General features: G+C 46.5%; 1 protein-coding gene across 3 annotated transcripts; it reads right to left on the reverse strand.

Moving 5' to 3' along the window:
* Nucleotides 1-944: 944 nt before the first annotated feature.
* On the reverse strand, nucleotides 945-27,834 carry NEK9 (NIMA related kinase 9). 3 transcript variants are annotated; one of them, XM_050897373.1, is made up of 23 exons: nucleotides 27,646-27,834; nucleotides 27,113-27,142; nucleotides 26,185-26,362; nucleotides 21,864-21,919; nucleotides 20,915-20,985; nucleotides 18,911-19,016; nucleotides 16,084-16,215; nucleotides 15,002-15,112; nucleotides 14,342-14,406; nucleotides 13,334-13,384; nucleotides 12,047-12,239; nucleotides 10,657-10,801; nucleotides 9,503-9,703; nucleotides 9,029-9,075; nucleotides 8,002-8,157; nucleotides 7,501-7,609; nucleotides 6,785-6,946; nucleotides 6,235-6,405; nucleotides 5,946-6,005; nucleotides 5,182-5,372; nucleotides 4,784-4,948; nucleotides 3,886-4,098; nucleotides 945-3,486 (listed from the first exon to the last, which is right to left on the reverse strand). In XM_050897373.1, the coding sequence occupies exons 1-23, from the start codon at nucleotides 27,832-27,834 to the stop codon at nucleotides 3,364-3,366; spliced, it is 2,925 nt and encodes a 974-aa protein (XP_050753330.1). In that variant the 3' UTR covers nucleotides 945-3,363. The 3 variants fall into 3 exon arrangements, with proteins under 3 accessions (XP_050753330.1, XP_050753329.1, XP_050753331.1); XM_050897372.1 differs by lacking the exon at nucleotides 27,113-27,142; XM_050897374.1 differs by lacking the exons at nucleotides 8,002-8,157; nucleotides 27,113-27,142; nucleotides 27,646-27,834 and having other exon boundaries at nucleotides 26,185-26,282.

Genomic DNA, 27,834 nt, shown 5'->3' on the forward strand with positions numbered 1-27,834 from the left:
GGAAAATAAATCCATCTGTTCGGGACTTCTCTTAAGTGACAGGCAAATGGCTAACGTTGAGATTGAAACTGTAGATTAAATGAAAGTTATTGAAATTAAATCACGAGGCTTCATTTGTTATCTTTGTTTCAGAGCTAACCATGGGCAGTTCACCCCTCTTTGCTGAGCTATTGTTTCAGGTCAAGACAAACAGCAGTATCCAGAAAGTCTCTGATAACTGGTTTAAAACTTAGTAACAGTTTAGCCAAAGCATCAGGCTCAGCACAGAGATTTACCCTGCTTCTTTGCTATCATGGTTAGTGTTACCCTGGCACTACTCAAGCTATGTTACTCACACCAGCTCAGCTTCCTCTTCTGCCTCTGCAGTACAATCCCCCTCTCAGAGACATGCTGCATTTTCAGTATCCAGATCTCTGGTGATTTTAAGTCTTTAAACCAGCTCTGCCTCTCAAGACATTTCACAGTTTACTAAAACCCTGATAAAAAGTTAGAAGTGACAGGCATTAAGCGCAGTGTGCAGGAACAGTTGGCTGAGCACATGTCAGGCAGGTTGTCCCTTCTGTAGGCCTTAATGCTCAGTAGAAGCTGTTCCGAGAGAAACAGGTACTTCTTCCCTTTGAGCCTCTCTCTTCCCGTTACTCATTTCCCACTTGGCACTCAAACTGTTGAAATAAACACACACACAAAAGCCCCCTGACGTCACTAGGAGCAGATGCAGCAGCAAGAGAAAAAGAGTTGTTTGTTTGTTGGTTTGGTTTTTTTAATAAAGGGACACAGAACCTGACATTTTTTTTCCCAAAGAACCTGCAAGCCCCTTGGCCCTCCTTCTATAAGCAAAAAAAATAATCAAACAACAGAATGCCATGAAGCCAGCCGACTATATGCATACTTCCCCTTCCTCTCCTGGGGAAAAAAAAAAAAAAAATACTCGGAACACAGGAGAATGAGTTTAAACATTTATTTAAACAGAAACTCCAAACCACTACACCCTTTAACCTTTCAAAAAAAGACAACGACAAACTAGTTTTCAGCCAGAGTGTCAGAGCAGGCATAAGTTGTGTTCCACTATAACAACTCAGTAGCAATACTAGCAGGAGACCAACACATACGGAGCTAGCACTGCAAGAAGGGGAGAAGTAAAAAGGGTTTGAAACTGCTCAAAGGCACTTCTGCCCACTTGCCCTTCCATTTTCAGCCCAAGATGAAGGTGCTGGCTTTAAACTGCTTTTTTGGTTGCATAGCTGGCTGGTGTGAAATCTGTGGTCTGTAACAGGCACAACCTGGATAGCGTGAATCCTCTAAGGCACATATGAGATTGTGGAGCACAGGGCATCCTCTGTCAGGGACCCTAATCCTCCACTAGATCCAAGGGGAATCCAGTCTGTGCACCTAGCTTCCCAACTGCAGAGCATTGAGAAATGAGGATAGCAGTGCACTGCAGGAGAGCGACTCCCACCAGCTTGGTGCTTGCTTATTGGACATGGCTCAGGCTCAACTCTTCACTCCTCAAAGGCACTGCCGCAACGTGACCAACTCAATCATTTCCAACTGCAACAACCCTCAAGCCGGGACCCTAACCTGAGAACTGACTCCAACGCACATGGGGGAAAGGAGAGCAGAGTCACAAGGGCAACCAAGCAACGTGGCCACGCCAGGGTGCCTGACGCTCACCACCTCCCAGGAGGGCTGTCCTTCTGCCCCTCCTTCGGTAATGATGGACGGGCACACTTGTACGATCCTTGCCCTGGACACTGCACTGGAGAGACTGCACTTGATTCAGCTCCAAGATACTAGCAATAGGCACCAAAGAAGTATTTAAGGAGCATAAGTTGCAAGCAGAATGGTTTGGCATCCACCTCTAGAGACAAATGGGGAATGCTGGCTCCCCTGGAACAGTCTCTCAAAAGAAGAAGTCTAGGAGAAGTGACAGGATATCCAACTCCAATAAACCTAAGGCAATTCTAGTGACATGCCATTGATGGGGATGGTTTAAGCCTAATGAAATCACAACCCCGCTCTCACAGCAAAGGTGAGAGGGACTCAGGACTCCTTAGAGGCTTCACGTAAGGCAGGGGAGGCTAGCTGCTCCCAGGGATCCTACCAATCCCAAAAGCTTAGTTGAAAGTCAATTTGCTAATAAATTTAAGGGGAATAAAATTAACCTCATTCTCTAACAGGAAATGAGGAAATCTTGAGCAACAGACCATGCCTCTTCCCATCTCCAATTTTCTTGGGAAAGCCTCTCGCTTCTAGAAAGAAGGTGAATTCCGCACAGAGACTTGATCATTCATGGTCATTGGGGAAGGCTGCATCCTGTGACCATGGCATTAATGACCTATTCTGGGTAGGAAACTGCATTCCAGCTTCATCAAAACACTGAATGGAAAAACACTGATTCTTCCCACACCCACACAGAACGTGGGCACCAGGGGCTGAGCAGAACAGAAGCCAAGCAGGGAGCAGCTACGGGCTTATGCCAAGAAACCAGAAGCTCTGGCACCCAAACCAAGTTGAACAGCTGGAGCAGGAAATGGGTGACTTAGTCTGAGGCTCAGATGCTTGTCCTCTGGTTGGGAAGCAGGTGGTCTGAAACTGAGAACCAGAGATCCCATCTCAGACACTCCCCGCTACTGCTATTGGAAACGACACCTGATTCACTCATCTCGGTGCACTGTCTGGAAGTTGGAAAGCTCTAGGCACCCAGAATAAAGCCTTTAAACTCCATCTATACAGGCCACTGGACACAGCCATATGGCCAGAAGCTGTGCCTCAAGGCCAGGGACATGCTGTCTACCATCATCTCCCTAACAGGAAGATCTCCACTGCCTCCAGAATGAGACATTCTCTGCTCCCTCTGCCCCTGAGCAGAGGGGAGCAGCCTCACCGGCTAGGCCTTACCATGTGGTAGGGAAAGGATCCTAGTCCTTCACCCCTCTGAAGTGAAGGTGGCGAGTCTTAGGGTTCAGCCAGCTTCAGTACAAAACATGTTTCCTCCTCTCATCTAGAGATGCAGTGATGAATACTGGGGTCCCAAAGGCAGCTCCCAAGAAGCAGTGAAACAATGAAAGGGCCACAAGCCGCTACTGGAGCCATCGCCGTAATGGGGCCGTTCTGCCTCATGTGCAGAACTGACAGATAAGGTACAAAGAGGAGCTGCTGCTGCTTCAATCACTGAGCTGGCCTAGAGCTCAGGGGCCCGTCCCCTCTCAAACTCACTCCTAGTTCATATCAAACGTACATGGGTGCTGCTCTGGAGCCTCCGGCCTCGCTTCTTGTCTGCGAGTGACCTGAAGCCAGGAAAGCCGCTCTCTGCGTTCGGTTAGTGTGCTGTGAAGTTAGATGGATCCCAGTGGGCTCAGGAGACTAGAGGCTGGAGCGGCACGAGTCCGTTCCCAGGAGACACCAGGAATCTGAATCCAGGTCAGGTTTCGGATCCACTTCCATCTCCTCTTTGGCTGTCTGTGTTCCTTTGGAATGAACCTCCACCTGCCAAAACACACAACAGTTACCCAAACAGCTCTAGGACTAGCTGCGAAGAAGCCAGGAGCCACACAAGGCACAGTTCCTATTCCCCACAGCCATTTGGGACTCTCCACGACATCTGACTGCTCATCCCTTCTCATCAGGAGAAAAGAAGGGGAATCCCAGGCCCTCAAGGACTGGGCTGTCCTCACAGGAAACTGTCTTCTTGGCTTCATTCCTCTTGCTACTACCAGAGCCTGCATCAGGAGCTCAAACAAGAGACAGACACCATGCTCAGTCCTCCTATTCTGCTCTAAGAGAGACGTCTGTTAAGAGCTGCTTCCTTCTGCGCAGCCTCCACAATCTATGCAGGAGTGTAGTGAGCCCTGAGCATGGATGTGCACCCAGGTGATGGGTCCTCACCTGCTGCATTCCCTCCGTCCCTCTGCAGAACTGCTGGAGTTGGGCACTCAGACGAACAGTTTCCTGCTGCAGCTTCTTCTGATCATCCAGACACTGTAAAACCAGGCCTCGGAGGTGCGTCACCTCCACTTGCAGAGCACTGCACATGCAGCCCGCAACAGGAGACGCAGCCTTCCCTTCACCGCATGGCAAGGTTGGACTCAGGCAAGTAGGCTGCAGAGATATGGAGGGAACTCAGGCCAGGTTTGAGTGCAAGGCCAGGAGTTGTATATGCCACAAGAAGAAACCATGCACAGAAAGTGTCACCCCAGCTCGTTTCCCAACTTCCCAAACTTCTAGCAGCCAAGGTCAGCAAGCTACTAGTCATTACGTCTTCAGTACAAAGCCACTAACTTCCTCCTTTTTCTGGGAAAGCTGCTCCTGTGCTGCTATCACCAAAATCCATCTGGTTTACCCCCCTTTCCCTAAGCCTGGGATCTGTGTCTCCTCTTGGGACAGAAAACTCCTGGAATAAGATAGTCTCACAGGCTGTAATTTCTCAGTGATTTCCTCTATCAGTTCTTCTTCCTATCTCACAGCAATTTCTGCTTTCTAAATTTCTATCTTCTGCTAGGCTTCTGGGCCCTAGGCTTCTCTCTTTTTTCCAATTGCATTAACCGCATTTTTCCACAGAACTGATCTCATTATTTTCAGTCTGACCAAGCCTCAGCTTTGTGTTCTAGATTCCTGTGAACTGTTCTCTTTGCAGCATCATCTCTGATTATCAACAGCCCTTTTTTCCTCATCCAGATGAATTAGGCCAATCCAACACCCTCTTCTCAGCTCTTCCCATAATTCAAACATTGCCATTTATGGTCCCCAAGAGCTTTTAGCCAAGCATTCACTTGGATAACATTACCCAGGGCTCCATTTTGGGCTTGTTTAATCCAACAGGTTCCTCAGAGGCCACTTTGAGGCCTTGAAGTTTCTGGTAAGGGAGAGTCTCCTTCTCGGGCTCTGAAGATGCCATGCTCAGAGGAAAGGGGCTGTCAGGCATGGGGATGAATTCAGCGTTCTCCAGCTCCTGGGTACACAAAAGCAGCACTGTCAGGCCTGCCTGCCTTCCTGCATCTGACGACTTCTCCTCAACCAATGCACCAACACCCTCTTGTGGTAAAAAAGGCAGCGAGGCCTAAAGGGCTCCCCGCGCAGCACAGCTCTGAGAACCTTTCAGAGCATCCCTTAAAGGTGGAAGGGGCCACTCGCTTTTCCCAGCCTAGATCCCCATTTTAAGGCATTTCTGAGACACCACATTACCTTCCGCAGCCAGCCAGGGCAGGAGCTGCTGTCAGCACTGTTGCCTCCCTTAGCTTCTGTGGTGCTGATCCAGCCCCCCAGCTCACGATCTGCTTCCATGGTTCCCCGAAAGCCTCCACTGGGACTGGGGGTCTCTGCTTCCTGTTCATTATCCTCTTCCTCTCCTCCTCCAGTTGTGCAGCTCTGAGCCACTAGCAAACAAGAGTGAAAACTTTATACTTTCTCCACCTCTGCTATTCTTGTTGCCAAACTGCAGCTGGAGCAGAGAAGACGCAGAAATTTGGGCTGTATGGCCATAGTTAGAGCACATGCTAGCGGCATCTCCCTCAACAGCTTATCTCCCAACACTCCCTGCAGGCCTCCCCAAAAAGGCTTGCGTGCAGCAGTCTTTTGCAGCTTCTTGGCCCCAGCCCTCCCACAGGTCCAAGAAACTGGACTCTCATCTCTCCAGCAGCTGCTCCATAGCCCCCCTTCCCTTATCAGCTCCCTTCAGTGAATGCCTCTCAGCTTTTCCTTGTCAAACTGAAGTTCCTCAACTACAAAGGCCTCACTGCATCTATGTTCTTCCTCCTCTGTTTCAGTTCTCTCTTTCCCAGCTTTGTGCCATCCCTTCCCATGCACGGCACCAGCTAGATTTCCTCCCTTTGACCTCTTCTGTGAGGCCTTTCAAACACAGAGAAACTATGCTGCAGGACCAAACTGCACCCACTCAAACTAACCACTGAATGGACTTAAACCACAGCTCCCCAGGGCAGGTTACTCACCAGTACCAATGGACAGGCCACTGCTGTTGGATCGGATTGTTTTAGAGTTCAACACCTTTTCTGCAAGGAGAGAAGCATGCTTTCAGTTAGAGTGCCACATGGAAAGCAAGACAACTCCTACAACAGCACACAACAAAGCCAGTCTTGCAGGCCTAGAGCTCAGAGCAGCTTGCCACATTCCCCCACAGCAACCTGGCCTGTTCCCAGGCAGGATTTATAGACTAGGTCCTGTCAAGCAATACAGGATCATAACCAAGAACACAAAATTTCATCCTAAACTTACACTTACCAACAATGATGATGGTGTGCCAGCCACGGCACGACAGGTCTGGAACGTGATGCAATGATCCAAATATTGGCCGAGGCCATGAGGTACAAATATCAGAGCCATGAGCTCTCTCGGTCGATGTCATTGCCAGACGCCCATTCCCGCCGTTACCCCAGGCAAAGATATGATTGTCTGAGGAAAGAGAGATTCAGGAGCCTCAGTTCACTCACTCCCTCTCGGCCTGTAATTCCTACAAGGATCACAGCCTCTCTGCTGTAACTGCTATCCCAAAGTATCTAATCCACCAGCTCCATTTTGCCAGCGGGAGAACAAACTGATAACGAATCTAACAGGCAGCCACCAAGCCGGCACTCTGCAGCCCCATGGACAGCAAATGCTTGGCGCCGCACTGGGACAACTAACAGGGCCAGACAGCCCCAGTCTAGGAGGATTTCTTTATTTCAGTGCAGTGCTGCGGGGGCAGTCTAGGAAATGATCAGCGGGAGCCAGTTAACCACCCTGCAGATCTAGTTCAAAGGAACCCACCACAACTTCGCAAAGACCCACTCACCGTCAGTAGCAGCTATGGTGAATTCATCTCCACATGAAACCCTGATCACCTGCTTACCCCCCAAGGGGCCTCCCAGCAGGTTAATTCCCAGGTGCTTCTTATAGTCCCCAACACCAAGCTGTCCGCACTTGTTGGAGCCGAAGGTCAGCAGGCGGCCTCGCTCTGAGAGGAGGAACGAGGAGACAGTCACAGCGAGGGCCCAACTCTGGAAGCAGCCATGCACGCAGAGAACTAGCAGCAACAGCCCATGACCAGAAAGGACTCTGCTGAGAAGCCAGCCAGGCTGGGAGGGGACAGTGCCAGCCAAGAGGAATGGCTTCAGCCTGGAAACACCTCCCCAGTTCCTTCTCCCATTGCTCCCCTTTTCTGATGTTTGGGGCTGGAACTCCTCACAGCCCTCTGACTGATGTCACTTGGGCAAAGCCTAACTCGGTCATAAACAATTCCTCCATTAGCCCAGAGCATGATTCTTCCCCAAACTTTTTTTTTCTCCCCCCTTTAAAAAAAAAAGGAAGGCTGACCCAGAAGCTGATGTTGCTGCTTCAGCTGGCCAGGAGGCAACACTGCTGAGGAACAGGAATCCTGGGTTCCTGGAGCAGGCATGAGCCTTGCTACCAAGAGCACAACCCTCAGTGGTCAAGGGGCAGGCTGAAAGGGCAAAGCTGATGTAAAGTAATCCAGCAACCAGTATTCACTTCTTAATACATAGGGCTCACCATCAATGGAAGCTGTGTGTGTCTTCCCTGGAGAAATGGTACGGATCTTGTAGAAGGACAGCTGCTTGGCCAAAGTAAGGGAAGTGGCGTATGGCACCTCACAGTACGTCTGAGAAAAGACATGTGGGTAAGCACAGAGTGAAAAACCACACGTTCATCAGCTAAGACCTACTCAAGCAGGTCTTGGCAGACCACAACATTAACCTAGACAGTCCCAACACGGGCATGGTAAAGAACTGCCAGAATCCATGTCACTGGCTAAGTCACTGTGGAGCACCTCGCTATCTGTTTCACTACCTCAGATCTGACATAAGGCCATAGGGCAGAAAGGAAACTGAGGAACAAATTGCCTCTTCCCACAATCCCAGTATCCATTGTCTTGGACTGGAACCAACAAATTGGCACAAAGCTAATGAATGCTTTGTCACTGTCCCAGGACCTCCATTTCCCCATATACTACTGACTGCTGGGAGCTGGAGCCAGGGACCCAAATGCACTTACGTCATGGTTGATTATCCCTGATGTGCACTGATTCAGGCCCAGCTTGTTGAACTCGTTGAGTCCACATGCCAACACTTTGCCTGTCTGGGTGAGCAGGAAAGTCCCATCACAGCCACAGTGAACGGACACAATGTTTAAGGTCTTTGGAACATCCACCTATGTGGAAGAAATATATCCCAAGAAAATCAAAATCCCAACACCTACTACATAGAAGCTGGCACACGGAAAACATATGGGGTTAGAGCAGCAGTTCAGCTAGTCTGGGCACTGACAATACCCAGTGCAGTTATTTTGAATGAAGGTGCAAGAACATCATAAAGTCTATAGCATACTGAAACTCCGGTCACAATGCAGAAATCCAAGACATTCTAGACCTTGTGTGCAGATACCGGTGAGCCAGCACAGGAACCAGAAACATGGTGCACAAGCATCCTGGCCAGCTGCAGTCTACAAGCACCAGACCCAGTATGCCGAGCAGGGCTGGGTCTGTGCTGTGTGGGTGTCATGCTGTGTGGGTGTCATACTGTGTGATCACGGATATTTGGCTTCCAGGCACATCCTTGTTGGTTTCTAACCCCCAATGGGTTAGATTACCTCAATTACCCCTAGCACTGTATTTCACGAGGGTTTTACTTTCAATTCATCTTTAACTCATTATGTCAAATTCAAAGACTCCCAGTTGTTTGCACTGCTGCAAGTTTCCTCTACAGACCCGAGGTATGCATTTTGGTATTTCCTACTATGATTTCTACAACATTAAGTTTGGCATTTCCAGTTCCAGCTTGGAGATTAGAGCAATTAAGCTCTAAGTCATGATGGTGGCTGGTTTGGGAGTGGCATGTCCCTCTGCCATGATCTCTACGGACAAATGAAGCAAAATAAAGTGAGGAAGTAAAGTTAAAACACTCGCAAACTCTGTGATACCTCAGAAAAAACACCTGAGCCTCAGACAGTTAATATTTCCAAAGAGCAACTAATTTGGATTTATGCCCATGCAGATTTTGAGAAGTAGTAGTCACAGCCCTACCTTCTGAGGGGTGTAGTGATCTTCTTCTGAATCCAAGCCCAAGCGCCCTGCATCAGTGAAAACACTGCAGTTAGAAATGGCCTCACAAGGTGCCCGCCCCTAAGAAATGGTATTGTCTCTCCATAGTCCCAAAGGAATCTCCCTACAGAACTAGAAACCTGCTCCCCTACACGCATCATTGCCTGCCAATTCTCAAGGTAATCCAACCCCACTCACAGAACAACTGTGAGTTGTTGTGGCTACCCACAAGGAAGCCAAGCAGCACCCTAGAGCTTCCCAGAGTAAAGTCGCAAGGGCTCAGTCCCCAGTTCCCCATTCTTAAAAGAAAAGAAAGCCCCAAAGAAACAATGTTCTTTGCCCACCAAGGCATACCAGACAGCCCTCACCCAGGCCCTGCATCATACACCTGCACCAAGCCGCCTTCTGGAGTGGGCATGCCCCAGAGCCTTTAGGTTCCAGGGAGACTCTACCTACCATACTCTCCGCAGCCCCATGTGTAGACTTCTCTGTTCCTGGTCAGCACTGCCACGTGATTATCTCCACATGAGACCTGCTCCACAGGGTTGGTAAGAAAGAAATCCAGCTGCAGGGGCTCAAGCACTTCAGAGCCATAAGCCTTATCAACGCCAACGCATCCGTAATAGTCTGAGCCAAAGGCATACACCTGGCCCTCATCTGAAGGACACAAGGAAAGCTCGGTCAGCATGCAGAGTTTGTATTAGGCTGCATATTAACCTCTTAGGACATGGCCAGAGCAACCTCTTTTCTGTAATCATCCTCCTCTTTAGTGCAGAAGAATGTCATCCAGAGAATATGGAGTCCTTTCTTGTTCACATTAAGATCGATGACCTTACACCACAACCTGCAGCTATTTCAGGCCACCAGTGTCAAAAAATCTTGGGTTGAACCTGCCACTTTCTTTAACAGAAACCCACAAGTTGATCCTGTGGGTCCCTAAGTCACTCCTCCAGCACATGGAGCATCTGAGCTTATCTCTGTCAAACCTCTGCTTTTCCAGCACTGGCAAAATAAGCTGGAAACTACCTTGTTGAGAATTATGTTTTCATGGGTAAAGTGAGATTCAAATTCTTCCATAACAGACATCACCACAGTTAACACATCTTCAAAAGTATGAGCAGGGTTAGAACTACAGACAGCTACCACATCTCAAGCTTTCTGAATTAAACAGCAAATCTCAGATACACATCTTTTATCATTGGGTGACTCTTTCCCCACACAGTCCAAAAAGAGTTTCAAACATATTTACGTTCTTGACTTCAGGCTCCTCTGTCTTTAACGCAGGCATGTACGGAGGCTACACGTGCACTGGTAAGAGCAGGGACTCTGCACAGCCACAAGGAGCTCGGCTCAACACTCAGCTTCATCACCAAAAAGGAGCGCATCCTTAGCAAAACACCCAGCCTTCTTGGCAGTCAATATCTTCCTCTGTGTAATAATGTTGATCTATCTCCACTACCGCACCTAGCATCCTCAAAACTGAGGGGTGAGTAACATATGGGACTTTCTCCTTTGTGCACAAAGCTGCTCTGCTAATCTTATTGTGAAGGCAAACACCTCCCCAGCACAGCAAAGTGTGTGTGGGGGGGTGGTCCCCTTCCAGCTCTCACCTGTGATGCACACTGTGAAATCATCTCCACAGGACACCTGGCGAATGGCTTTTCCCTGAAGCTTCTCAACATGCTTTGGCTGCCGGTAGGAGGCTCTGTCTCCATGTCCCAGCTGCCCGTGCAACTTGGTGCCCCCCTGCATATTCTGCAAGACAGAAACATCTGGTAAGGTTATGTATCCACAACTCCAGAGATGGTGCCAATAATTACAGCACCTCGAATGAACAACAGGAGACAGCAAAGAGCAAGAGAATGTGTTAGCTACCTTAGGGAAGAGACTGCTATCTGCTATGCGGCATAACAGCAGGCAACATTCTAAATGGCATCACAGGCTTTCAGGCAGTTATGCACTAACGAGGAGTGAGCCGGTCTCAGGCCGCCAGCTGGTGAGGAATCCCTGCTCCTTTCTCATCTGCCAGGCTACAGAACCTGCTCCCTGCTGCAGGACTGAAATTCATCCTTCAGCTTTTTGACCTACTTTTCTAAATCCTAATGGCTGCAAAGAAACCCATAACATGAAACAAATGTCACTGAAGTGGCCAGACCTACCAATTCTACAGGAAAAACAAAATAACTCTGAGTAGTGTTGAGTCTAAAACCAAAATATTAGTAGCCAGCTGAAGGTTTTCAGTGGCCATTCTTGCAGGAACATCCAGCAAATGACTTCAAGTTGCTCTCCTCCGGTCTGGATCTTTCTTTTCTCACCCACCTGCCAGTATTTTCTAATCTGTCTTAACAGGTTCTGTATCATCAATACAAAAGCCTGTGGAAGCCTGGAGATGCAGAACACCTCCATGTCACTGACCATCTAAGCCCGAGAAGACTGGATTCAGTTGTTTTAAATGCATTATATGCCAACATTTTTTTATTCACTTTGAACTATTACAGAATTTCCACTCATCATAAACAGCAGAGTTGTTCAGTATAAAACATCTCTGGTTTCATCCACAAGTTGCCTCAGAGATGACATCGGTATTACAACAAGGTCACTCATCCCACCCATTCTGATCTCAGAAAACCTTCCTCAAAAATACACAAAGCCAAGACAGCATCACAAAGCCTCCAGTGCATTCCTAGTAGTCAGGAAGGGGAGGAAGAGATGTTTGACTCAGTGTCTGGGCCTACAAGTCCAGCACCTACAATCCTCAAGTGCACAGCAAGTCTCCAATACGCTGCCTGTCATGATGGAAAACTGCTCCCAAAACCACACTTGCCTTGGGAGACCTGGGTCAGCCCTGAAGCAGATGGCCGCACAGTGTCCATGGCAATCAGATTCCTCCTTTTCCGAGCTGCTTGCCCATCTGATTCTAACAGGCTCACGAATGGTCAGTGGTGGATCTGAACTCTCCTTTCCCACCCTTACCCCCTTCCTGAAGTTTCTCTCACTTACCACCCAGGTGTAGAGCTCCTTCTCCACTGTCACCACAGCAAAGTGAGTGTTACCAGCACACACCTGGCGTGCACTGCAGCCACTTTTGATGGCATCCAGCTTCTGGGGGGTGGACTTCCCACCCCCCCAAACATACACCTCACTAGTGCGCGAAGTCACCACTGCAATGGGAGCCTCATTCATGGTACTTGACCTGCACAAGACCCCCCCCACAAAACACACATGCTTTTAATAATGAGTTTGCATTCACTGTCATCACTCATTTTCCTACTGTTGTCTATCAGTTTCCCCTTCACAACCATTCATGGTTTTTATTTTCACAAACTGTTCTTTTTATTGAGTGGTTGTGAGGCCTCAGCTGCTATAGAGGCACTCAGGATCAAACCTGTCTCAGTGCAGCAGAGAAACTAGCCTCCAGGAAGCATTTTAAAAAGCCTACAATCCAATTTGACATCATTTAAAAAGACCGGGCTTTCACTGAATGGCCATGGAGCTGTTCTCATTTGTGAAAAATGAAAGCCTTACAAAAGGTCATGAAATCTTGCTCAAAATACAGAAGCATCCAAAAGCTTCTAACTTCTCTCTCTCCTCTTTATTTAAATTACAGGCTTCCATCTGAGGGCAAAAATATAACTCTTCCATGCAGGTAAGAATCAATTCACAAGCAGATTGCAAAATGGAAGTTGTAATCAAAGCAAACTGCGAGCAACCCATGAACAGGAACAACTTCACATAAAGTGCTCAGATAGTACTTCCAAGTTTATGAGGAAAAAAAGGTCAAATTCTATCTGACAAATCAACAGAAAAACAGCTATACACGTCATGGAAGCTATCTGCTTCACAGAGCAACCCTGCTTAGAGGCTTGCTGGGGACCATGGAGAACCTCTGCATATATCCAGTTTTATGAAAGATATTTATATTAATTTAATAGTCAACATTCAGACAGTCATATTCCTCCTGCTCAAGGGAATCTGCATGAAAGGAAGGATCTACATTACATCCTCAGATATGTACGCTGTAAAGACGACATCCTTGGTAGGACAGATGAGAGCTGTACGAGACCTGCTGAGGTAAGGCTCCAGACATACATATAAGTGGGATATAAAAGGCAGAGTAAACCGTGGGACAATAACCATGTAACAACTATGTCAAATTCCTAGCATTTAGGGATCTTCTAAACTACACTATTCCATTAAGGCTGTCACAGACTAACACTCTCAGCAAAGTTCCTCTCTGGGGAGCTGTTCTCTCCAGACTTCCTTTCAAACACATGCCCAAATAATTACCTTGGTCGCTTATTTGGCCCATTAAGCAGTGTGACTTTCTCTTCCATCTCCCTGCCAAAGGAGAAAAAACATTTTAGGAAACAGTAACATCACCCAAAGCAATTTACTGACAAGCAGCACACACAGACTGCTTTCCTTTCCAATAAAATGCTGCTCCCTCTTGGAGGAAATGTGGCAGCTGTTTACCAGCTCACAGCAATACACAGTAAGTAGGGCAGAAGTAATGTACCATATAGCTAACAAACTTCCAGGACAGCTGAGGACAACAAACTACATATATACCAGAAAGTGGCCAACCAATACCCATATTGCACAAGAATGACCTTAAACGGCTAAATATTATCAGGATTTGGGCTTTTACCAGTGCATACAGCAAGACAAAACTCAAACTTTGCTGACCACCAAGTAAAAGAATCTTGGGTAAAGGACTAAGTTTGCTGTTCCCAAAGCAACCAATGTGGGATCCAAACAGTCCAGAATTATGGTCTACCTTTCATAAAAAGACAGGGCGTGCAGGCTGATGGTCAAACTAAGCTAAAATGGGCCACTTTCAATGCAACTCTCTCCAGAAGAAGGAGGCAACAAAGGGAGAAAGTGAGGGTCTCTATATTAAAGGATATGTATATTTTGAAAGGCCTTTCCCAATGACCATAAGGATCTTTGTGACCCTTCTTTCACAGAGATTTGAAGAGTGGGAACCAGCATTCCTCAAAGGAGCCTCAGAAAGGGATGCCTCAAGGTTCTCAATACAACAGCTTCTAAGACAAAGGATGCAGAGACCTTTCTACTATACCCATGCACCAACAGAACACCGGGATGGATCAGAAGACAAGACAGCAAGAACGCACTTCTCTCCTAAGGAGGATGAAGTGTACTTCAACAACTGCCTCACGTCAGGCCAAATTAACTTAAGGACTTTGCTACAAAAGCATAAATGCCCCTTGTCTGTGCAAACCCTCCTGTTCTCTCTGGCACGCGTCCAGGCTTCAGGCAAGACCATCTGATTACCTCCTGCGTTTGCTGAGAAGGGGATGTTCAAGCAATTCATCTGCAGTGGGTCTCTTCTCTGGATCCTGAAAGAAGCAAGCAACAAGTCATTCTCTGGGAAATGCTCATAATCTACAATGAAATCTTGGGCCAGAAGACCTCATTCAAGCCTGCATGGACCTCCTTCCCTGACTCCCTTCGGCAGGGAAAGGAATTAATTCAAGTATTTGGAAGGAATAGAGATAAATGCCAGGGATGTGCAGGAGGGACTTCCACGCTCTGAAGGTATCAATATTATGTTTGCTTTCAAGAAATTAATTCCCTACAGAAAGCCAGAGTCACGGTCAGAAAGCCAGAACCTTAAGAGACTGTACTGAGACGATGCTCCCACCTCTGTCGCACTGCATTAGAAAATAATTGCTTCTGCCAGCCTATTAAATAATTGTTGTCAGAGTAAACCCAGCACCGCTCCAGAGCCTGCAGGACTGAATGGCATCTTGAGACAATGCTTTCAGAGGATTGGAGGAAGCCCAGCCTTAGTGATGCCTCAAGCCTCACAGAAATTACCCTGCATCAACAGGCCTCATGCTGAAACAGGCATGTCATTCCCCTTCACCCCTGAATTCCATGGCGTAGGCAGCTGGGCAGGGGTGTCTGAAATTAAAAAAGTATTTTGCCAACCTGATCAAGGCAGGAATTCACCATCTGGATCAGTTCCCAGGAGTAAACAGTGGAATCAACCTCCATGGCGCGATTTCCCTGTACAATCTTCACACAAAGGTTCAGGGGATTCTAGGCAGAAACCAGAAACCAGCTGTAAGGGAACTGAACTGGACAATGTGTCCAATGGGGAGAGATGCTACAGGCCACCATTATTTTCTTCCTCCTTCTCTGATTAGGACACATCCTTCTTCTTCTCTGCCTAGTAGGTTCTCCAGAAACCTAATAATAATTCCTGCAGAAATGGTACCTCTGATAGCTAGGGCTTGGTGGCAACATTCAGCTTTTCACCAAATTCCCTAACAGTGGAGGGAGGATAGGTTTCTCTCTGCATGGAATCTCCTACACAGCATATTGCCATTGAAACACCGCACAGCAGTAAAGTTACTGGGGACTCGGTAGCCATGATGAGAGGAAGTCAGGAAAGGATGGGATTTTCACATCAGTTCTTTAAGGGTTACAAAATCTTGCACCATGGCAGCTAGCAGCTTTTCCCATCTCATGACACAAGCTAGCAAATCACATATGCCAGCCAGCAATGCTCCCTTTCACCCTCTCCATGCCAGCCTGACCACACTTCTCTTGCATACAAACTTTGAGAAAGCGTAACAGGATTAAATCCTATGAAATCCGAAGGCTGGAAGTTTTCACTACAGAATGCTGCACAGAAAATTCACAGCTAGTAACGCTGAGAAAACCAAAAAGACTACACAATCACAAACTTCCTCCTTGTAGAGAAAAAGATGTTTCATTCACAACCATGATACAAATTAGCACAGCTTGTATTCTACATCTGGTAAACCCAGGGCTGCAGACAAGGGTGGGTTTGGCAGGAGCCAGAGAGGCATCTGCAGTGCAGGGTAGGGGAAATCGTGCAGACATTTTCTCTGGCTATAGTTGGCACTCCAGGCCACTGTTTTCTTAATCAGCAGATTTAAACAACAATGAAAGAAAAACATGAGTTAAGAAAGCTATGAGCCAAGTGTGAATCTCAGGGTGATAAAAAATAAGGTTACTCAGTCCATCCCGGTTTGCAGCCTTACAGTAGCATCAAAGGTCCTCTTCAGAGTAAGCAGCTCAAAGATGACACAGCCCACAGCCCAAATATCTGATTTGAAGTTGTATTTCACACCCTGGCAGAGTTCTGGGGACATGTAATATGGAGTTCCCACCAGCTAGGAAAAAAGAACATTTAAAAATCAGAAATGATCCAGCAGCCTTCAATTCAGGAGCTCTGCATCCATCATGTTCACAAAGGCCCACGAGCATCAGAGCTAGATGCAGCTCTGACACAGCACTGAAGTGACACAGATGAAACACCCCACCAACGTGCTGGAGTGATGGGAACAACAAGCACGCTTCTTCCCTTCTCATTCACAAGCCTGTGCCTGTGTTTCTTAGAAGAGCCTACGCACCTCTCTGCTCAGATCCTGACGTGGTACATACTTCTCAATGGAGTAGTAGTCATGAGAACACAGCAAGGACTTGCCCCTCTCTTAAATGTACTACATTTAGAGGTAATCAGGGGCTTACATACTGACCAGACATATGGAAACCTTCATAAGAGTTTGAAGGAAAAGGGATCTAGCAAAGCTTCCAAACACAGATGCCAGCCCATGGCTATGGAGCCACTCTGTCTGATCACAAGGTACTGCCAGGACAAAGGCTACTCTCCCTCTGACAAAAGAGGGGTTACTTTTGGGTCAGTAACTAGAAAGCTGGGTTGAGTCCCACCTGAAAGGCTCTCACTTCAGAAGTGGGCTTTCCTGAACAATTGGTTTAAAACAAACACCCCCCACCACATGCAGAATCCCAAAACCCAGCACTTAAATACAGAAGCCCTCCCAGGTACAACAGAAATAGTGGCATAGCTCAAAGTCACAACAAGGAGACACAGAACAAACATGATAAAAGGTGTAAGAATGAAGCTTCCAGATGAATGGAGCTCACTCCCTAGCAAGGAACTAGACAGTGAAATAAAATGAAAAAGACAGAATTTAGAAGAAGGGGAAATATTTATAGGTGCCCTCTTTTCAACTCTCTCACCAAAGCTCCAAGGACTACAAAGCTTGCCTTTCATTAGGCTCTGCTAGTACACTAGATACCTAATGGGCACATTCAGAATCTGCCATCTCCCTTCCATTTCCTGTTACAGAGCGTGACAGCTACAGAGCTACCCGAGTTCTAGCCACGGGAAGGTTTAAAGCCCACCTAGTTGGAGTAACATATGGAGAACTAAGACACTGCACCTAAAGCTCTTTTAAGCAAAGGATAATGTAAGCTTTCTGTAAGACACAGACTTATTTTCTGTATGACAGACTTATTTTCTGTATCTTCCTTGGTAAATGGGAGAAAAAATGATAAACTAAGAAATCATCATTTAGTAAGCAAGACGTAAACATTTTACAAAATCGTAATTTGACTGTTACAATTACAAATACTGACAATAACATGTTTTGCACTCATTCCACAAAAAATGACTTCCAGACCGCCACTGGTCATTAGATCACAAATTGAGCAACTAGCCCAGAGCACAGCCAGCATATACAGAATGAAATACGGTTGAAGGTACATAGTTCAAAATTTTTCAGAAGTGAAAAAGGAAAAAAAAAAAGCTCGCAGGTGTAGATGAACACACACAACAGGCAAAAACAAACCTGGAAATTCATAGCACAGACTCCACTTTCTCTGAAAGCCAGAAGGCCATGAAAAATGTGACGAAACAGAAGTGGTTTTGCTGCAGCCCAGCTGTCGTGGTTTAACTTAGCGAGGGCTTTATGCAGTGGCCTTCAGTTCCCACTTACTGTGCAACTGCACAATAGCGCTCATGTTCTGGAAGGAGGTTAGCAAGTACTTAACTACACATCCTAAAAGAACACCAATAGCTTGCATTAAATCTAATAATATGGCCTGGTAAGGGGAAGTGCAAGCTGGCTTGCATCCCAAACTATAATAAAGACCGTTAGCAGATACAAGCTCCAGACAATGTCTCCCTTTCCAAGTCTAGTGCTCACTACAGAAATTAACGGAGCTGGGAAATTCAAGCTGAGCCTTTCAGGTGCCTGCAATACAGCTTACCCTGTGTCATAACTCTGGCTGCAAAACTGCTTTCTAGAAGGATCTGGAAGAAAGCCAAGCTTGACAGCCTTCTGATAGAATTAATCTCTCCTACAAAGCTTTGCCCCCCTCCGAGAGCATTACCAATAAACCATACACCTGGTTACCGTAAGAAGTACAACTGCCTTTCTCGCTTCTTTGTAATTCAGTTCAGAGCCTGAGTATTAAAGAGATAGGACAGACATCTATGGTACAGTGCAATGTCAGGCAAGCACATCCAAGCTATCTCAGATCCAGCTGAGGCAAAACGCCCCTGTTAGCACAGCAGCATGACCAAATTAATTTAACTTGCTAAGCTGGGCTTAATGAGCCCAGAGGGAGAGCGCTGTACTGATGTGACTATACTGCTGTCTCTGTACCTTCGGATAGCACCGCCTTTGTGTTACACAGATTCACCTTTGGAAGTACCATGCCTAGGTACCAGGGAAAGAAGAGCAGTGCTCTCTAGCACAGCTACACTGGCTCTGGCACAATTCCATGCCCACAGTGGCACTTATCTTTAGTCTACTGCTGCTTTGCAGAGAGACAGACCTCCAAAAGGTAACCTGGGAGCAAGGATAACTGCAGGCTGCAACACACCAGCAAATATGCCAACGTTAGTGAGATAACATTGAGGGAAATCGAGGGGAGAGGGAAAGGAAAACCACAGAAAACAAGCAGCAAGAATGTACAGCATCCCTGGTCTTCTGCAAGGCATGCAGAGATGAAAGAAAAACACACCTCAGTTTGCACACAAAGGCGGCAGATACTCACAGTCTCAGCCATAGAGTACTCAGAGTTCAGCTTCTTTGCCAACCCATAGTCTCCCAATTTAATCAGGTTTGCCTTGGTTAGAAAGATATTTAATGTCTTTATATCTCTGAAAGGAGAAAAAGAAATGCAGACACTCAAATATATTTCCGGATTTCACAGTTTTCCACACACTGCTACACCTCCCCCCCAAAATGAGGTACTTGCTACTCTGCCAGCACTCTCTCACACACACACAGAGCTCTCCAAAGGCAAATTGACCCCAAGTACTGGGGCAGTAACTGCAGTTATCCATGTTTTACCACATCACCACACAAACACAACACAGTCTAAAAAGCTCAGGCTCCAGACACCTATGTAAAGGCCACAGATCAAAGATAGTTCTTTTCCCCCTCTCAGTCTCTTCTTGTATGAAGGTCATTGAGCAGCTCTTATTTTTCCTGGTTTTATAAATAGACCCAAGCCAGGAGTCACTGAGCTCACTAAAAACATAAATGTATGCATGAATATGTATGCAAATATAAACACACATACAGACGGTGTGAAACAGATGCCACTCTAGAACTTAAGCATAACATCCCTCTACCTTACGCCTCAAGAACAACTCTTCATAACATGACATACTATGCCCAGAAGATCAAAAGGCTGATGGCCACAAAAATGCTGAATTCCAAAACTCAATGAAAACACTTTCTCCCAGACAGAATAATTTATATGTAGTTTCACAGATCAATATAAGAGGCTGTAAATACAGAGAGGAAGCCCCCGCAGTATGATATGCTTCCCATGGCCAACACTTCATTACACCCCCTTTTCCTAACGTACCATCAACAACTTCCCAGTGTAGATCAGGACAACATCAAGTAAAGCAGCACTTTGCATTCATCCACTTGGGGCATCGCAAAGTCCTGGGTCACTCTGACAATGTCTGCAGCAGAAGGAAATCACTGCAAACATTTAAATAACTGTTCAATTCATTATTATGGAAGGATTATGGGGCCTAGACACATGTTCCTAGACTGTGAACTCTGCTGTGAAGATGGGCAACAGAGGTGGTAAGCAGGAAATCACTGCAAAGCAGGACAGACACAACATCTCCTTTAGGTCAAAAACTCAGGCACTACTTTCTTGAGTGTAGGGTACCGACCCTTCATTAGCAAGGCTTGCCAATTACCAGAGATTTAGAATGGCAGCAACCAGGATGCTATCCCACAGAAAACATCCTCACACAGCTATGCTCATTAGTTAGAGAAGGATGTTGTGCAGCACACGATCCAACCATGCTGGAAACAGCTGTCTACGTGTGCGGTACTCCCCAGAACATCACGGCCTCCTTGAAGCACAGGTAAGCCATGAGATTTACCCCTCCCAAACAGAAAAGGGCAACAGAAAAAGGTAATTAGCTACTCATTAAAATCTCAGAGTCAATGTCAAAATTACCACTACCAGCTAACAAGCTATATTACTTCCTTAAATAACAGGCCAAAGAAATGAGATTCAGGCAAATGCAGGACAAATCTTCGCACGGGTTATATTACAGTGATGCACCAATGTAAAGTCTTCATCACTGTTAGCCTCCAGGGATTACAGAAGGATATACACGTTGGTTTGAAGCTATTAATTGTGGAGCAGGTAGGAAGTACCTTTGGCCTGTGGTAACTGCTCTTCCTACCCACTTTAGCAAACATCATTTATGTGCTATGGCAATAAAGGGCCAAATTACTTCCTTCCTACATGGATTAACTCTTTGTTCACAAAGCTGCAGCATCAAAGGCAGCAATTCCATTTTCATATACAAAATTTCTTGCACATTTACCACAAGACGGTTTCTAGCCCAATAAAAATTCTTTACAGAAGTGATACTTAACATCTAGGTAGTCCAGCTACGCTCTGGAGAGAAGCTCTGTGCTTGCTTTAAACACAGAAGCAAAGGCTACTCAAAGGAGTTCTGCACTCACATCCATGAACTGCACTGGTTACCTTAGCTTTACCACATGCCACACTTACCTGTGAAGAATTCCTGCTCGATGAATGCAGCTCACAGCTGATGCAATTTGAAAGAGATACCAAACCACCATCTGCAAAGGTAGGAATAAAAGCCTTATGTGAGGCTCAAATTGCCCCTCCCCAAAACCCCATACGTCCCTGTCACACAGAGGCACAGCAAGAGGGCCTGATCGTACCATTTAGATGCTCCTTCAGGAGTATGAGAATTTAGAATTTCCTGTTTTGGAAATCTCTGAAAAGATGTTCCAAAAGGTAGATTGTTCTAGTGCTGTTCATAGTGTCTGTCCTGACAAGCATCACAGAACTCAATGAGTGAAAAGACTTAGGAATGACAACTAATGATCACATGGGAAAGATCTACAGCTCGGCTCTCTGGAATATGAGCTGTGACCATTTAATATTCACCATGAACCGGAAGGCCTTAAAAGTCATTATATAAGATAAATAAATGTAATTATTAACCACCTCAGCATGAGGTGGAAGCAGACAGCAGAAAATAAGTTAAAAAAAAAATAAAGAAAAGGAACAAGAAAAAAAAAATCTATAGTGAGACAGATTCAGGGTAACTACGCAGAAAAGAACCTACAAAATGGTTAAGAAGAGAGAGAAATTGAGTACCAACCAGGAAGAAACAGAGAAAGAGGTTTTAAAGTTAAATGTTAGCCAAGATGATAAGGTGACCAAAGTCAGTTGAGCACTCTCTTTCATTATTCCTCCCTTGGAAGTTTATACTGCTTATAGACAGCCAAAAAGGAAAATAAAAAGTTTCTGATAGTCCATAAATGCTCGCAATATTCAGCAGGAGAGGAAGGATGTCAATCCCCAGATATACACAGAAATTCCCCACCAGCACTAGGGAAAAAATGTTGTATAAATAATCAGATAACCAGACAGATCCCCAGAACATTAGGCCAGCCCCACTGCTCCCTTACAAACCAGTCCAAATTACCTCTTCTTCAAATAACTTGTCCTTCTGCCGCAGAATCTTATCGTAGAGGTTCCCTCCTGCAATTATAAGTGAGTGAGAAAGACAGAGAGGTTCATCTTAGTTAATGGCAGCAGTTACTCTGCTCAGGTACTGCTGGGAATACTCAAATCCCCTAACAGATCTGATGAATCACTACAGCTCTCCCTTAGCACTCTTCACTTAAACTGGTCAGGCACTCACAAAATTAAGTTCTTCCTCCATCTAAGAACTTCACTGGCATATCTAAGCTTAAGCAGAGATGATTCTTTTTTAACACCATGTATTGGGTTTGCATGGCAAGGTTTTGGTAGTGGGGGGGCTACAGGGGTGGCTTCTGTGAGAAGTTGCTAGAAGCTTTCCCCTATGTCCAATAGAGCCAATGCCAGCCAGCTCCAAGACGGACCTGCCGCTGGCCAAGGCTGAGCCAATCGGCAACAGTGGTAGCGCCTCTGGGATAACACATTTAAGAAAGGGAAAAGAAGTTACAGGGGAGTAGCGTTGCAGCCAGAGAGAGGAGTGAGAAGATGTGAGAGGAACAACTCTGCAGACACCAAGGTCAGGGAAGGAGGAGGGGGAGGAGGTGCTCCAGGCGCCAGAGCAGAGATTCCCCTGCAGCCCGTGGTGAAGACCATGGTGAGGCAGGCTGTCCCCCTGCAGCCCATGGAGGTCCATGGTGGAGCAGATAGCCACCTGCAGCCCGTGGAGGACCCCGTGCCAGAGCAGGTGGATGCCCGAAGGAGGCTGTGACCCCGTGGGAAGCCCACACTGGAGCAGGCTCCTGGCAGGACCAGTGGACCCGTGGAGAGAGGAGCCCACGCTGGAGCAGGTTTGCTGGCAGGACTTGTGACCCTGCGGGGGACCCATGCTGGAGCAGTCTGTGCCTGAAGGACTGCACCCCGAGGAAGGGACCCACGCTGGAGCAGTTCATGAAGAACTGCAGCCCGTGGGAAGGACTCATGTTGGAGAAGTTTGTGGAGGACTGTCTCCTGTGGGAGGGACCCCACGCTGGAGCAGGGGAAGAGTGTGAGGAGTCCTCCCCCTGGAGCAGGGGAAGAGTGTGAGGAGTCCTCCCCCTGAGGAGGAAGGAGCGGCAGAAACAACGTGTGATGAACTGACCAAAACCCCCGTTCCCTGTCTCCCTGTGCCACTCGGGGCGGGAGGAGGAGGTAGAAAGTTCAGGAGTAAAGTTAAGCCCGGGAAGAAGGGAGGGGTAGGGGGAAGGTGTTTTAAGATTTCGTTTTATTTCTCATTATCCTGCTCTGATTTGACTAGTAATAAATTAAATGTATTTTTCCCCAAGTCGAGTCTGTTTTGCCCGTGACGGTAATTGCTGAGTGATCTCCCTGTCCTTATCTCAACCCACAAGCCTGTCAATATATTTTCTCTCCCCTGTCCAGTTGAGGAGGGGGAGTGATAGAGCAGCTTTGGTGGGCACCTGGCACCCAACAAGGGTCAACCCACTACACACCACCATTTAATACTCTCTGAAAAGTGAATCAGTAAGACAGGCTAGCAGTCCCTACTTTTTTACCTGTAAGCGCTTCTTGGGATATGTATACATTTACAACCTGTACACCAAATCATGTGAGATTGTCCTGCTCAGCATTATATATAAATAAATAATATTATTAAAAAAGAGAAAGAAAGCAATTATAAGTTCAGAGTAGTCCCTGAAAGCACAAGTTACTGCCTTTCCCCACTTACTGCCCAGCTCTGACCTGCCTCTCTCCTTCATCTGCCCTGCCAAATACATCGATGCAGAATTCACAGAGCGTTGACAACAGCAGCACCACCAACAGAAGCCTGAAATCAGCAGACTCTTCAGGGCACCTCACAATTTCAAGATGGCAGACTGAAAATCAAGGAGAGCTAAAAGAAATTATGCTGAGGGCTGCAGGCAGTGAGACTCCCTGTCAGATTACCATCCTATCAGTAAATCCCAAATCTCTGATCACATCCTGTTGCTATCCTATTTCCCAATTATTATATATTATATATATGTCCTAATAGTAACAGAAGACCAGGCCCTTTCCCATTCCCACAGGTATGGTGCAAGACAGCTTTCTGCTGTCTGATTTCCATGGGCCTGTCAAGCTGTAGATATCCAAAGCAGGTCACAATGGCTCCTTTGCCTCCTTGAGGGACTTATTTCAGACCTCCATGTTAGGAAGATTTTTCTGATATTCTAATTAAGATTCCCTTCACTTAATTTCTTCTCATTCAGCCTTGCTATAAGCTCTCAACATTTCTTTTTTCTGCCTTATGTTTACATTTGCAAATTATCTACAAATCTCTCTTCACATTCACAATTTAACCGAAGTATTCACTTCTGCCTCTTCTTATGAACCTCTTTCCTAGCGATTCAGACTATGCAGGCTTTTAGTGAATTCTGTTCCTCATCTCTGATTTTTTGCCATCCTTTTTGCAGCTTTTCTGAACCAAAGAGCAGCATAACAGGTACTACATCACCAAAATCCTACACAAGGAGACAAATCAGCTCTTGACTCAGATAACCAATACGTCTACGCACACATACTAAGAAGAAAAACAAGTTACTTTCTTCGTTGTTTCATCTAATCTCATCTAACCTTCTGACACTCCATTCTCTCTTCAACAGATGTATTTTATAGGATATTTCTTCCCAAATCTATTTCAGATGTATTCACTGATGTTATCCCATGATAAATCCAAGTCTTATGGTACCATGACATACATACAGCACTATAGGCAAATAAATCAATAACTTGGCTTCCTTCCCCATAAAACGGGGACAATATTTACTCATATATGAAAGTCTTTCCTAGGTCTCCAGAAGAGATGTGCCAATTAAAGAGTAAAACCTTTGGATTCTGAGGAGCGTCTGATAGCAACTAGTCCAGCCTTACTTTAAAAATTACTCACAAATTATCTTGGACTTGTACACTGTAAGAAAAGCCACAGAAACAACTATTAACACATTGGCAAAACAAAGACCCATAAGTCTAAATGAGATTCCCTCTTTCTCATTTCCCTAGTTCTGTACCACTCAGACACATTCAGGCAACGCAGGCTATATACTCATCTCTCGGTTATTGTCCCAAAGTAAAACAAACAGTTTAGAGACATTAACAAACACGTACAGACATCAGTACTATGCAGCTTCTCTCTATGCCCTCCAATGAATTTATAATGGCCCCAAGCACACAGTCTTTTTGGGGCAGCTAAATAACTCACACAGAGCACTCCTAAAATAAATGGCGCATTGAAGAACTAACATTCCCCTACTCTTGCACTGAATTCCACCCTACATAAGAACAAAACGCAGAGAAGCAAAACCAGCTTTGGCCAACCGGCCAACAACACAAGGGTGTTTGACACCCTTCAAAAATACTTTGCACAACTCTGTTGTCCTCCCCAACCTGTCCCAGTGAAAGTAATCTGTCTAAGATGATAACAACATGATGATAGCCTTTTCCACCAAAAAAAGTTTCTCCTGATGAGCCAAGGCTTAACATAACCACCAAACACACACAAGATATCTAGCCAGGGGAGCTGTCCCACTCATCCAAATAGGAACCATACTGCAGTTCTAGGTAGGTATCCTGTTCCAGCAATATTAGCTGTATACGACCTCCTCTTCCAGCTGTCTAAGAGCAGCTGCAACTCAGACCCTCATATCAAATCCTTCTACCTCTCCATCCCAGCTGGGACTGTTTCCCCTGCAAACTCCAAACAATACCATCTGATCTACTCTTGGATGGAATTGTAAAGTTTTCTCCACCACTAGAAGGACCAGATTTTTTTTTTTTTTTAAATAGTAAACATAGAAGCTGATAGCACAAGGCAGGAAGAAGTCCTGATTGCAGTGTGCCAGTAGATTTTTAAGCTTTGATTTATAATTGCCAAATGAAGGGGTCTATTTAAGTGATACTACTGAAAAACAGCCCCGCTCTGTACTGGCAGAGAGGCCCGAATATCCTCATGGTCTTTCCCCACTGTCCTCCTAAAAGAACACAGCAAGGCGCATTAGAAGTGTACGTTACCAATAACCCACTTCTTCCACTGCACCAGCTACTCAGAAGACTCGAGAAATCACCTACTGCCTGAACTGCCTGTACTAACTACTGGGTTTCTTTCTTTGGCACCTGAGACACAAGTCAATCAGAAGGGTTCTCAATCTCTTCTTCAGGAGCTATGCAGGAGAATTCACCTCCACTTCTCTGCTCCCCAGAGGACACTCCAGGAATACTCCCTGCAGGTTCTGCAGGAGGGTGACTCAGCAACGTGGCAGCCACCCGTTTGTAAGTGGGAGTAGGGATCTCACCATTACAGTACTCCAGCTCAATCAGCAGCGTGGTGTTATCCATGAAGTGATTGTAGTATGCGATGATGTTCTCATGCTGCAACAGGGCAAGGATAACGATTTCGTTCAAAGCATCACGACGCTCCTTTTCTGACAGCCGGGTCAGGTCCACCTCCTTCCACACTACAAGTGAGTCATCCTGAAACACAAAAACATCTTTTAATTAAAAACACATTACTATGAAGAGAACAGTATGTGCCTTTATAGCAGGAAATTAAAATTTCAGGAAAGGTAAAAAGACTTTCCTGCCTCTTACAGATTTCAGACAAAGATTCTTCACAACAATAAGTTTTGAGGTTTTCTGTTTGTCGCTAGGAATAGCAATGGCTTGAAGCCATCTTTCTAGATGGCCAGCACTCGCTTTGAGAAAAAAAATAAAATAAAAAAATACTACAAGGTTTCCAGGGAAGGACACAGTTTGTTTCAATAAAGACTAAACATACTCCAGTTCAATAAAGGGAGAATAGCGTATTTCCAATCCCATAACTGTAGGATATTGTACAAGACCATAAGCCATTACAAATACCTAGGTATTCCTTAAAAAAAAAAAAAAAAAAAAAAAAAAAAAAAAAATCAAGGAAACAAGAACAAATTTAGTTTGCCCTTGTTAGGCCCACCCATGTTGTCAGACATGCTATGAGTGATCTGTTAAGTGAACAGTGTTCACTTACAACTGTTCGTGCCGTGACACCTCAGGGTGGCCTTCCCCAGAAAAAACCTGAAGAACTTCCCTTGGGAACCAAGTCAAGCGCTTTTCTTTGACAGCTGCTAAAAAGCACAACTACGATCGAACTGGATAGGATTAAACAACTTGGGAGCAACAGTAAGACTGGCTTCTCAGCCAGTTTCCCCTGATTATGCTGAAATGCTGATCACGCGAGAGGGTTACCTGTATGAGATGCCCCCATGTCCTCTGTGACTGGAATAAAACATAGAAAAATGAGGAATCTATTAGCGTCAGAAGAGTCTCCACATCTCCCTACGAAACTTTAGAGGCTGAGAGACTGGCGGTGCTCAAACATGCCGAAACCCAAAACCTGCACCCCTTGACACGGAGGGCCAAAGTCGTCACTTGACACATGGGCTGCTCCCGGAGCGGTGCCGGGGGCTGTCACCCAGAGGGCTGTCAGTCACCCCTGGGGGCTGTCAGTCACCCCTGGGGGCAAGCCCCCCTGCGGCTCTTCGGGTGCCGGGGCCTCCAAGCACCCAGCCTCCGAAAACCGCTGACGCTCGCCCTGACAGCGGCCCTCGGCCCCTCCTCGGAGCAGCCCCCGGGGCGCCCTTCCTCGGGGGAGGAGGAGGAGGAGGAGGAGGAGGAGGAGGAAGAAGAGGAGGAGGAAGAGGAAGAGGAGGAGAAGAAGGGGGGCCCCTCTCCCGCTGCCCGGCGGGGGCCCGGCCCGCCCCGCCGCCGGGGCAGCCTACCTCGGTGCGGCGGTAGAGGGTGGCCTCGCCGAAGGCGCCGCGGCCCAGGGTGCGGATGGGGATGTAGTGCAGCTCCTCCTGCTCGCCGGGCAGGCTGCCGCCGCCGCGGGAGCCGCCCCTGCCCGAGGACTCGCTGCCGAAGTCGGAGCTGATGGAGTCGCAGTGCCGCTCGTACTCGCCCAGCGACAT

Source organism: Gymnogyps californianus, chromosome 5, assembly GCF_018139145.2.
Source record: "Gymnogyps californianus isolate 813 chromosome 5, ASM1813914v2, whole genome shotgun sequence".
Taxonomy (NCBI): Eukaryota; Metazoa; Chordata; class Aves; order Accipitriformes; family Cathartidae; genus Gymnogyps; species Gymnogyps californianus.